Source organism: Falco rusticolus, chromosome 9 (assembly GCF_015220075.1).
Source record: "Falco rusticolus isolate bFalRus1 chromosome 9, bFalRus1.pri, whole genome shotgun sequence".
Lineage (NCBI taxonomy): Eukaryota > Metazoa > Chordata > Aves > Falconiformes > Falconidae > Falco > Falco rusticolus.
Window position 1 is genome coordinate 51,329,040 of NC_051195.1, and position 12,064 is coordinate 51,341,103.

The window sequence follows — 12,064 nt, forward strand, 5'->3', positions numbered from 1 at the left end:
ATGGAGATGTGGGATGGGGATGCGGGATGGGGTTGCGGGAGGGGGGTGTGGGGTGCGGGAAGGGGATGCCCGAGCCCAGCACCGCCCGGAGACTCGGTGTCGCCGTTCAGGCGCCACCCGCCCGGCCCCGGCCCCGCGCTGCCGCAGCCCCTCCGTGCCGCCGCTCGGCCCGGCCCAGCCCCCCTGCCCACGGGGCGCCCCGGCAGCTCCGGCGCTGGCGGGCGGGGGACGTGCGGAGCTCGGAGCGGAGCGCGGTATGCGGAGTGTGCGGAGCGGAGGGCGGTGTGCGGGGTGTGCGGGGTGTGCGGAGCGGAGCGCGGTGTGCGGGGTGCGGGGTGTGCGGAGCGGAGCGGGGTGTGCGGGGCGGGGCGCGCTGTGTGGTGTGCGGAGCGCGGGGCGCGGAGGGGGAACGGTGTGCGGGGCAGTGTGCGGTGTGCGGGGCAGGGCGCGGTGGCCCCGCGGAGCAGGCGTCGCGGTCCCTTCGGCTCCGCCGGGGCCGGCGCTGCCCAAGCCCCCGCCGGGCTCCCGCGGCCAGCGGCTGCGGGCGGAGCTCGGTCCTTCCCGGCGGTTCCGGCCCGGTACCAGCCCGCGCCGCTGGCGGGCTCGCTGGCGGCTCCCCCAGGCTGCAGGCGGCCTGCGGGCCCCGAGCCCCGGCGGCCCCGCGGTGCAGACGTGCGGGACGCGGCTGGCGGGGCGCTGCCCCCCCCGGTGCCAGGCTGGCGCGGAGCCGGGCGTGCTGCTCCCTGGCGGCCTCGGAGCTGCGTTCTGCGGCTGTAAAAAGCCGCTGCTGAGCTTCGGAGAACTGCGAACGTCTTTAGAGCCCGGGCGCCGGCACGGATCTGCGAGGTCCCGCGGCAGCGCAGTGCTGGGCTGTGCGCGGGGCTGTGCGCAGGGCTGTGCGCGGGGGAGCGCCCCGCCAAGCGCAGGGGCCACCCGCGGCTGGCAGCGTCGGGGCCGAGAGGCAGCTTTGGGACTTGTTTGCATTGGGGATCGCACTGCCGGTTTCCGTGTTTGTACCTTTACGTGCCCTCCTCTAGGACTTTACGAGGTGTTGCACAGCCGCAGCCAGGGCTCCCCCGGCCGGCCAGGGTGGTGCGGCGGAGCTCACCGGCTCAGCCCTGGCGTCGGAGCTGTGTGGTCGGCACTGCTCGTGGGGCCCAGGTGCGCTGGCCTCAGGGTCTGCTCTGATCCGTATTCCTGCGGGCTTTAACAGAAACGAGAAAAGATGCCAGTGATGTGACACGGTTTAACTATGCGATTTGTGATGGCTTTTTTATTTAGTTAATGCAGATAAAGAGGCTCTGCTAACTTGCCTGTCTATTAATATCTGTATATGTTTTATGATTAACCTGTATCCTGGAAACAAATGGTAAACTGAGACCTTGAGTTCTTTAAGAAGAACGGAGGATTATTTTGATAGGACGCTACCCAGGACAGGTATTTCAGAGAGCATCGTGCTCTCTTTTTTGATTCAAGACTTTGTGAGGAAAGGAGCCTTGCCTGAGAACTGACTTTGTGCAGAATGCTTCTGTCTCTGCAATGCATCTCTAATAGTATTTTGTTTATTCTAGCAAAGGGTGAAAGCTTTCCAGCTGTTCAGCATGTTTAGGAGAGACTTGAGACCTGATTCTTGGTTCTTCAGCTTTCTGGTGAGTTTTTTTATAATTTCAGGATTTGAGATGGTATTAATGCTTTAAAGGAATGTTACAACACATCCTCTCCAACAGGTCGGTAATCTGTCCAGGAGTCTCTTTGCCTTTGCAGCCCTTGCCAAGAACCAGACTTCTAAAGGTTAGTGTTTTTAGCAGCATTTCTGTATGTTTTTACAAGCAATATTTAGCACAGAGAAGCAACACATGAAAGGTGTCCAGTGGCAGAAATAAAGGTAAATAAACTTCTTCTGATGCCCTGTTTTGTGCCTGAAATTATATTTGCATAGCTGAGTATTTGCTTGGCTGATTATGAAATTACTGCCTAAAACCAGGTAAGTCCTGCTTAGCTGCTCGTCTTTGTGCCACTGTAGCTGCAAACAAAAGAGATTATTTTGTGCTTGTAACTTGCATCTGCAAATGCAGAAGCTGGTAGGAGCTGGGAAGGGGGGATAAAATGAGAAAACTTGCTTGTACATAACTGCTTTGAGCAAGCTGTCCTGAGGGCAATCCCTGGGCGTACTGCAGTGAACTTTTTCTTTGGCTGAGCTTGGCATGGTTCTGTGTCCCACCAGAGCGTGCCCAGCTCCAGCCCTAGGTCAGCAATGCAGGTTGTGAGCAGAATCACAGATATCCCTCATTCTAGGTCCAATATAGCCTGGACTTTTCTATCACACTGTACCCACTGAACATCCTGGGGGCTGGGTAGGGAAATGAGCTCCTGCCTTTGGCTCCTCCAGAGTGCACCAGACAGTATTTGTAGATGCTTGCAGATGCTGCAAGCGACTGACCCTGTAGTGTATGTGGCTCGAAAGTGGGTTGGAGAGATTTTCTGTTTCACGTTGTGTATGTCTTTCTCCAGATTTTGTTCCTGTCACAATTGAGACCTCAAGACACGTGTACGAATATGTGACCACTGCTTTGAACTGGTGGCATGCAGATAGATACTGTGAACAACGCTTTGCTCAGCTGCTTTTTGAACCCCAAGACAGTGAGCAAGCTTCCTTTAGCAAACTGCTGCAGTCCCACCATATCAGAGGTTCCATCTGGCTAAATGAAAGGGATGGTGTCCTGCACAAACCAAAATGGAGACGTGAGTATAAGTGGGCTTGGACTATTTGGAGACGTGTTCACTGGTGGATCTTTTTAATTCTGAAAAATTAATCTGACTGGAAAAGTTGCCACTCTTCTTTTTATTGTCACTGTGGCAATGCCTAGGACCTCTAGTCACAAGCTGGAGCTGGCAGCATGAACAACAGTTATCCCAGCAGTATCGGCTGGTCACTGTCAAGATTTTTTAATGAATTGCAACAGAAGGGAGTTGCAAAGGGGCTCCTCTGCTTGGTCCTCATGTACCATCTCCCTATAAAGCAGGTGTGGCTTTGCTCAGCCTCACCATTTGTGACGTGCAGGTCCTGCGGAGATGATGTTAGAGACAGGACCAGGAGAATGGGTGTTCCGCAGTGGTAAGGCACTGCATGGCAGATGCCTCAAAGGTCTTACTTGACTGTTTGCTATAGCATGGGATGCTTGGGAACATGCTGTTCCTTCCATATTCATTGTTTGCAATCCTATTTGCTAGAAAACTTAAGTTTCTGGAAATGACACTTGCTGAAATGATGCAATCTCTGTTTGCCTGCCTTCCTGATCCCCTCCAGGCATGGGGGAGTCAGAAGCCTTGCTGCGTGCTGAGCTCTTAGCTTAAGAGGCAGATGGAAATGGTGGTTTCGTCCCAGTGGAAGATGAGCAGGCTTTGGCCCATGCTTCTTCCTTTATGCTGGCTGAAATTTCTCCTTCTAGGGGACCACGTTGCACCAGTCCTGATATTTGGAGACAAAACAGACACAAAATATGTGAAGGTGCTCTCTGACTTCCCAGGACTGCCTGCTGTCACAGCCTGCGCCCACCTCCAGTGGGACACCAGGACCCAGGAGATTGCTACCATCTTCTCCTACGCTGTGCCAGCTTTTATTAACGAGTTCCAGGTCCGTGGCTTTGTCGACGAGGAAGGCTTTGTTCGATTTGCTCTCATAGTCCACGGGCACCATTCCCCATACCTGCCAGTGTTCCGTGCCGATGGACAGTGGCATCATTTTTGCGTGACCTGGCAGCAGGAAAATGGGACCTGGGCCATCTACGCCGACGGTAAAAGGAGGGCATCTGCCAGCGGTTTGTGTGCTGTGGGACCATCTTCCCCCCAGGCCATCTACGGCCAGGGGACTTTGATAATTGGGCAGGATCAAGATTCCCTGGGGGGCACCTTCAGGGAGAAGGAATCCTTCAGTGGGAACATTACTGACTTGCACATCTGGCAGAAAGTCCTCAGCGTGGAGCAGATTGAGAAAGTTCGGTCATGCTGGGTAGTAGAGCAAGACCTTGTGTTTGGGTGGAGCTCCAATGCTCTGGAGATTGAGAGCAGCGTTCAGGAGGTGACCGCACAGTTTCTTTGCCCAGGTGAGTCTCATTGCCCTCTGCTTCAGCTCCCTTCTGCAGCGGGGGCGCAGCATGCGGGGTAGTCCAAGAAGCCAGTCCCATCCATAGAGAGGGAATGTGGTGCAGTCTGTGGAGTGATGCTTCTCCTTTGGGAAGAAAAGCAGAATCACATTCAGAGCTGGGCCAGGCAGGTTACAAATCAAACTTAAAGGCACAGTCATCAATAAACCCTTGGTCACTGAAGATGCCTGCGATGACCCTAGGAAAGACAGCTGGTCAGATGTCCTTGACTAATTACAGGCTTTCTCCTCTACTGAGAGAAATGGCTTACTTGTCAGTGATGCTGTTTCCTGGGGTTTGCATGCCCGGTGCTTTGGTGTTCTGCTGGGAGGAGGGATTCGGCCTCAGCCAGGCTGGTGTGACATTACGGATACATCACGCACTCAGGACCTGGCACTGCTGCCTCCTCCGAGTTCCTTCTGGGCAAGATTTGCCCGGTCCCTGCTCTGCTCTGGCGCTGGTGCTGCTGGAGGAGCAGCTCACAGCTTTTGTGTTCAGGAGAGTTCGTGGACTGCTCGCAGGGAACGTGGTACCTGCTGGGGGTGGCACAGCTCTGGGGGATCCAGGCCGTCTGTTTGTGTGTGTTTCCACAGGGCCTGTTGAGGAATGCCGAGTTTTTGAAGTTGGCAGCAGTGGATTCAGTTACACATCTTGTTTGCAGACTTTGCCTTTTATCTGTCGCTACAGAAAGGGTACAGCATCTGTTATTTATTTATTCGTTACTTCCATGGCATTCACTCCTGGATATCCTAGCTAGGGGACGGCCAGTGAGGGGGAGGCCTCATGCCTGCTCTGCAGAGATCTCATGCAGAACCTGCTGTAGCTGTGACTTTGCTTCAGCTGCATGCACTCTGACGGGTTATTTTGCTGTTCTCCAGTTAGGCAGTGGTTGAACATGTTGCATGGCTTCTGGCTGCAAGGCTGTAGAAGTGCCTTCCCATCCAGGCATCTCCAGACTCATTGGCCAGGGGGATGTGGGGAGGAGGCAGAAAAGAAGTGTTAGTCTGTCTCTGCAGATGGGATCTTATACTAGAAATAAAATACAGCTGTGAAGTCTCCTTGTCCTGAACTGTCCTACAAACTTACCCACCATCTGAGGACCATTCCCCTGGCTTAGAGCATGGCATGTGTTAAGCACACTGCTAGACACCACAGCAATGGTTATGCTTTTGGTTTATTCTCAGATGCATACTGGCAACTGAAAAAAGCTCAGCTGGAATCCAGCCGCTCGCTTGTTGGCCGTGTGAACACGCTTGCAGAGAGGACTGTGGTGAGTCCTGCAGCCCCAGCAGTGGCAGATGACACCAGGAGCAGGCAGGAGCCATTGGGGTGGACTTGCTGGACCTACTGGTGTCTGAGATCATTTTGCCAGCAGTTACACCTGTGGCTTTTTCTGAGATGCTGTTGGAGAGTGTGACCAATACAGCTGTAACTTGTGCTGTGATCAAACAAGCAAAGTGTTGCTTCAGGTTGACTTGTCTCACTGAGGTCGAAAGGCTGGACATGAGAGCTCAAAATGTCACGTCTCCTTCCCCTAAGGTGTGCCTGGTTGGCCAGGCAGGTGGCCTCACAGCAGCGAGGGCATGCAGGGCATTGCCAGGGCATAGCTGATGATCACACAGAATCAGGGTTCTGCACTGAACTAAAACGTTTTTTCCTTGGCAGATTCCTGAGAATATCTTCACAAGTGATGTCCAAGACATGAACCTCTCTGTTGCTCTTGGTGCTCTTGATCTCTTGGCAACTGTTCTGAGGGAAGGAGAGACACCCATGCTGGAGTCGTCTGATCTCCTTGCAGTGCTTCAATTACTAAAGCAAGTTTCTGATGTGGAAGTCCAGGAGGGAGAGGAGCTGGAGATGCTGGAGCAGTTGGGCCAGTATTACGTGGAAGTGACTGAGTTAATCCTGAAAGAGCAGAATATTGAAACTTGGTCATCAGTCAGCCAGGTAACGGTCACCAGCGGTCTGGTCGCTGCATGCCGCATCTGTTCATCTTGTGTGTGTGCAGCTCCTTGGCCAGGTGTATGGCAGCAGGCTGAGCACCTGTCCTTGCATGGTCACATGCAGCCTTTCTGCCTGTCTTATGGAGCTTGTGAAAGTGCTGCAAGCATGGGCATGGAGCCGCTGCCAGCTCAGGTAAGGACCAGCTGCCTTACTGTTGCCTCATTTGTTGGAGGTGCAAAAAAGTTCTCCTGCAAACAGGCTCAGTCAGGCGGTGCCTGCCTTGCAAACCCTTCCAATGGCTTTCTCAGCTCTCTTCAAGCCACTCCACTTTGTCAGCCTGATTACTCACAGTTTGCAGATTCCCGGTACATTGTAGATTCCGTGCTCCCATATCCTGCTGTCTCTGGCAGGGCAGTGCCCTTCACTTCATAGTTTGTTGTATTTTCAGTGGGTGGGCTGCCAAGGAGCTATCTGTCATCAGCCCCCATGCTGTTCACAACACTGTCAGGCTTTGTGTGAGGGATTGCCATCATCCCACCCCAGTTAGGATTTTCTCCATTAGCTTCTTCCCGTCTCACATGGGTCTTTTGTGTCTGTTGTATGGTCTGCACTCCCCACCTGTCTCTGGGAAATGTGTGACAGTGTCTGGCCTGGCCAGCGCTCCAGGAACCAAGCCAGGGACTCAAGAGACAAAAGGATGCTGAATAGTTCAGAGTTTACCTCATCGCTTAGAGTTGCTTAGGTCTCCGTGGCCACAATTACTCACAGCTTCTCGATAGTGGCAGAAACCCAGCTGTGGCCCTGTGTAGCTGGTGCAGCAGATATCTCTGCTGAAGAAGAAAGGGTTTGAGTGCATGTACGGCAGGGGTGGCGCTTGTGCTGCCCAACACACCCAGGACCTTGAGTAATGGGGCCAGTCACCAGCTACCCTTCCAGAAGTGGAGTCTGTTTCTGGGTGAAACCTTTTCCAGGAAGAGAGGATGGTTGTTCCACAGCTTTGCAACAATCAGGAGTCAGGTCTAAAAATCTACTTTCTTTCCAGAGGCTTATTTAGTTGTTTATACCCATGCTGTTTTAATGGCTTTTTATAAAGACCAGCAGGTTTCCCTCATTGCCAGTCTTGTCTCCCTGCTGAAGGAATCAGGAACATCCTTTAGTGAAGAAATCAGAGAAAAGCAAAGCAAAAGCCTTGAGTCCCAACTTCTCTTTTTCTGCCAAGGACCAAGCATTGAAGAAAACTCTTGTGAGCTGTGGGAAGTGTGAGCTGGCAGCGCAGGTGCTGATTTTCATTGCTCTCTCTGTGTCTGCAGGTTATCAGCGGGCCCATGGCTGTTGTTGAGCTCTGCGACAGAGTGGTGTCACACTTAGCCCCACTGCTGACTGCAGGGAGGACAAAGATCACGATCCAGCATGGGAACGTTGGTGAGTGGCACCAGCAGAGCCAGGGGAGGGCAGCTCACTGGGACCCAGCTTAGTCATGCCATCTGGTTCCCAGACCAATTCCACTCCTGGCACCTCTCCCCCTCTGGCTCATCTCTTGTTAACCCTACAGCCTTCTCCCTGTTTCCTCCATGCAGAAATCTCATAGTGTGGGGGCACCTCTCACGCCATGCATTGTAAGAGGACTGTAAGAAACCTTTGGGTGCAGGAGACAAACTGAGCCCACGTGGTTTGCACTGAAAGGGATCTGCTGCTGCTGCTGCTGTGGATCTTGGCTGGGCTTACAATGTCCTTGTGGTACTTTGCTGGAGTGGGAGCTCTGGCGGAAAGCTGAACCCTGGTTCAGTGCCTGGTTTTCTCGCTCCACAGGGATGGAGGTCAGGAAGCTGGAGCTGAGCAGGCAGGAGATGAGCAGTGAGGCGTACCTGGTCCAGAGCCCTGAGAAGGGCAGGCACGACCTCATTGAAGTTCCTGCAGAAGAAATGCAAAGACTGAAAGCCAGAGGTGGGTTATGATGCCTGCACTTCCCTGGGTCTACCCTTGGCACTTCTGCAGCATCTTCCTTGATGGCCAAACTGCTTCCCCTGCACACATGCAGTCTGGAGAAGTGTGCGGAAGAGGTACCCTTGATGAAAGGGAGGTGGGCCATGGGGGACAGATTATCTACAGCCCCTCTGCAGACACAGCTCGGAGCTGTGGGTGCCCTGGGGGTATCCCACCAGATTAGGGCAGCGGTGCTGAAGCACAGACTGGTCAGAGCTGCCCTGGCTGCTTGCTCCCATCTCTCAGTGCTCTATCCCTCCAGGTCTTCGCAGAGTCATGGTGAAAAACATGTGGTTTGGCTACGGCTCCCTGCAGCGCTGCCTGTCCAGTGCGGGCAGCGGCGCTGTCTTCCAGGACATGGCTGCTTCTGATGGAGAACAGAAGTGAGTGAAACAGAAGCCCTGCACCCCAGGGCTGCCCTCTTAGTGCCACGGCACTATTCATTTTTAAGTCTGCATTGAGTCTCTTGGTGCCTTTATTTTGGGGTCACCTCCACCCTGCTCCATCCCATCCCATTTGTCCTTGTCCCTGCTTTCTCCAGTACACATGTGGAGACCGGGCAGTGGAGAGGGGCTCCCGAGGCAGTGTTTGCAGAGGCAGAGGCCCCTGGCACTGGCAGAGCTCCCCCCTGAGCTGTGCGGCAGGGCTGCCTGTGTGCTTGTGTCCACAGTAGCGTGGCCAGCAGGACCAGGGCAGTGACCATCCCACTGTACTTAGCACTGGTGGGGTTGCATCTCAAATTCTGGGTTCAGTTTTGGGGCCCTCACTACAGGAAAGACCTTGAGGTGCTGGAGCGTATCCAGAGACGGGCGACAGAGCTGGGGAAGGGGCTGGAGCACAAGCCTTATGAGGAACAGCTGAGGGCACTGGGGGTTCAGCCTGGAGAGGAGGGGGCTCAGGGGGGCCTTATCACTCCCTACAGCTGCCTGACAGGGGCTGTAGGCGAGGGGGGTCGGTGTCTTCTCCCAGGTAACGGCCTCAGGTTGTGCTAGGGGAGGTTTAGATTGGATATAAGGGAAAATTTCTTCACGGGAAGGATTGTCAAGCACTGGAACAGGCTGTCCAGGGAGGTGGTGGAGTCGCCGTCGCTGGAGGTGTTTAAAAAACATGTAGATGTGGCGCTTGGGGACATGGTTTAGTGGTGGGCTTGGCAGTGCGGGGCTAACGGTTGGGCATGATCGGCAAGGTCTTTTCCAGCCTAAATGATTGTATAATTCTGTGCACCGCGGTGCCTGTTCTGCGAGCCTCGGGCTCCCCGGGGGCTCCCTGCCCTGCTGGGCGGGCTGGGGGCAGCTGCAGGCCCCCGGCTGGGGCGGGTCCCGCTGCAGAGGGGCTGGGGCTGGGGCCGGGCCCTGCCGCTCCCCAGGGAGCGCTGAACACTAGGGGGGGATGGCAGCCCGCGCATCCCAGCCACCGGCTCAGCCCGGCCTCCGGCTGCGCCGCGGTGCTGCTCCGCTGCCCAGCACCTGGGACCCCCGGTGCCGGGGCTGTACGGTCCCCTCCTGCGGTTACAGGGGCAGTGGCGGTGTTTGCTGTGAGCCGGCAACCTGAGGGGCTGTCAGCCCTGCGCCCGGGCCTTTTGCTGCTGGCACTGAAACACTCTAAAAGTGGCTCCGCATCTCGCCAGCTGCCTTGTACACTTTCTGAGCACGGCTGGTGTTGCCCGTGCCCGTCAGCAGCACGCTTTCCCTGACAGGTACCTGCGCACCGCGGTGGGCACTGCCGTGATCTCGTCCGCTCTGCTCAGCGACTTCCAGGAGATCAGCACGTCTGTGCGCTACCGCCTGCAGCACCGTGCCCAGGTACCCTGTGCAGGGGCTGTGTGTCCCAGCGGCATCCCCTGCCAGCAGCATCCCACAGCCTGACCCGGCACCTTGGCACGGGGCCCCAGAGCTCTTGCGCTTCAGGGTGTCCCATGCCCAGGTCTCTCATCTTGTCCCGTTTCCCTGTCCTGTGCTGACTGACCTTGTTGCAGCCTAGTGGGTGAACTGCATCGGTCCGCGTACAGAACATGCATGGCTCTGTAATCTCTTCTTCTCCCTCTCTGTCTGCAGGACCTGCCCAATAAGCTGGTGGGGCCCATCTGTGCCTTCTGGAACTTCAGCCTCAGGTGCCTTGTTTTCAGTTCGGGTCCCCAGATTTATGAGCTTTTATTTCCACTGGAAAATCAAACATAACAATATAAATGTGACGGTAAGAATAGGGATCTGTAATTCTCTGCTTGCTTTGCGTGCTGGCATCCTCTATCTGCTGGCATAGAGCGCTCTCCTGGGAAGGTTTCCTTTGGAAAAAAGTCACTCACAAGCAAGTGACCTTTAATGAGGTACATATAACTAAAATGGAAAGCCCTAGTTAATGATGATTGTTGCCTGCAACAAAGAAGGGTTGGTCCAAGATATATAGCCCAAAAGACATGCAGGACTCCCAGCCTCATAAATACTGCTTGGCATTGCGATGTGTTTTTGCTGAATGTCACCACAGTGAGAGCACCGAGACTGATATATTATGGATTGGTAATTAAGTCATTCAAGTGCAAAAAAACTCCTTAGAGTCCCAGTCTTGTAACAGACATGAATCAGTTTGGGGAAGGTGGGAAGTGGGTGTTTTTGGAAGCAGCTGGTTACTACACAAACAGCTCCACTAGCCTTGCTCTGAATCTGATCTTCCCTTGGTCCTGGGGCAGGCTCAGAGGGGCAGTGCTGCCAGTGAGGGCAGAGCTGACCTGCTGCAGCCTTGGTCCCTGCACAGGGAATTCAGATCTGGAGCTTTACTGGCCACCGTTTACTGGAGGCTTACCGGCAGTGGAGGGCAGCTGGCCGGCTGGGGACAGGCTGTCTTGCCCTGGAGATCAAGGGTCAGGTGGAACTGTGCAGGGTGCATGGCAGGCCAAGCTGAGGGAGAAGATTTGATGTGCCTGGTCCAGTGATGCTCTGAGAGAATGTGCTGTGAGGGAGCTCTTCCCCGAGCCATGCAGTGTCTGAGTCCTGTTTAAAGCAGTGATGGCTGAACTGTGCTTTTTGATGCACACGTTGACACTAGACCTATTTTCTTGTGCATGCCTGATGGGTAAGGCAAATCTGCTGAGATTTGAGGATGAGCCAAAGGGAAGTCCATGTGAAGACATGTCTCTGGTATCCTCTTCTTCCTTCTTTCAACTCTGCTTCTTCTGGGAGAATGAAATTCCCTTAACACCTTGGCTTTCTGTTGAAGTGGATGGTAATTTCTATGTGTTTTCTCTGGGGTTTTTTTTGCCACCTGTTAGCCCAGATGCTGGTGGGATGTGGTCCACAGCTGGCTGCTCTGTGGTGACATCTCTCCCAGACTCCACTGCCTGTTTTTGCAACCATACCACGAATTTTGCTGTCCTGCTGCAGGTGTACGAGATGCAGGTAAGTGAGGAACCTTTCTCTGCAGCTCTGTGGGGTGGACGCCAAAACTGCGAGCAGCCTGCAGTTAATTTGTGGGGGTTTGTGTCTTCTGTTGTTTCATGACTGGAGCAGAGGACCACCAAGGAGGAGCTCACACTGCAGACCTTGACTTTTATTGGATGTGGCGTTTCCTTCTGTGCCTTGATAGTTACCTTCATTTTATTCTTGGCAGTTGGGTAAGAAAAGTCCAGGAACTTGTAGCTTTCTCTGTATTTTTTGTTTGATATTTTGCTTCAGAAGAAGTATACAAACAAGATGTCCTCAGTCAGTGTGGGGTGATGCAGGAGAGGCTGGGGAGCTGCACTGGTGGTTGGTAGCAGAGGGGAGGGAGTTTGTCCTTGCCTAGGGAGGGGGACTGGAGATGCTTGTATGAGCTGTGCACACACCTGAGTGTCCGTGGAAATATTTTTATCAATGACTAATAATGTTTACCACAAAAACTGCTCTGCTAGAGTTAATTTTTATAAATCAAATGGAGCAAAACCTGTTTCTTCAGTTGCCAACCCTTCTGCATTACTTGGCAAGTAGAGAGATCTGCCTTGTGAGCATGGCCATGTTCCTCCTGCT

At 54.1% G+C, this 12,064-nt stretch overlaps 1 protein-coding gene across 3 annotated transcripts in view; it reads left to right on the top strand.

Annotated features, from left to right (window-relative positions):
- The first annotated feature begins 936 nt into the window (after positions 1-936).
- The window catches only part of ADGRD2 (adhesion G protein-coupled receptor D2), a 29,320-nt gene continuing 18,192 nt past the window's right edge, over positions 937-12,064 (top strand). The window contains exons 1-14 of one of the 3 annotated variants that reach the window (XM_037401044.1): positions 937-1,649; positions 1,728-1,791; positions 2,512-2,742; positions 3,450-4,103; positions 4,736-4,834; positions 5,327-5,412; positions 5,808-6,089; positions 7,397-7,508; positions 7,896-8,030; positions 8,332-8,452; positions 9,766-9,871; positions 10,124-10,179; positions 11,332-11,458; positions 11,570-11,673. In XM_037401044.1, coding sequence (XP_037256941.1) covers positions 1,602-1,649; positions 1,728-1,791; positions 2,512-2,742; positions 3,450-4,103; positions 4,736-4,834; positions 5,327-5,412; positions 5,808-6,089; positions 7,397-7,508; positions 7,896-8,030; positions 8,332-8,452; positions 9,766-9,871; positions 10,124-10,179; positions 11,332-11,458; positions 11,570-11,673 — 2,225 coding nt within the window. In that variant the 5' untranslated portion in view covers positions 937-1,601. The remainder of the gene's footprint in view (positions 1,650-1,727; positions 1,792-2,511; positions 2,743-3,449; positions 4,104-4,735; positions 4,835-5,326; positions 5,413-5,807; positions 6,090-7,396; positions 7,509-7,895; positions 8,031-8,331; positions 8,453-9,765; positions 9,872-10,123; positions 10,180-11,331; positions 11,459-11,569; positions 11,674-12,064) is intronic. The other 2 variants (XM_037401046.1, XM_037401045.1) reach the window with 2 other exon arrangements.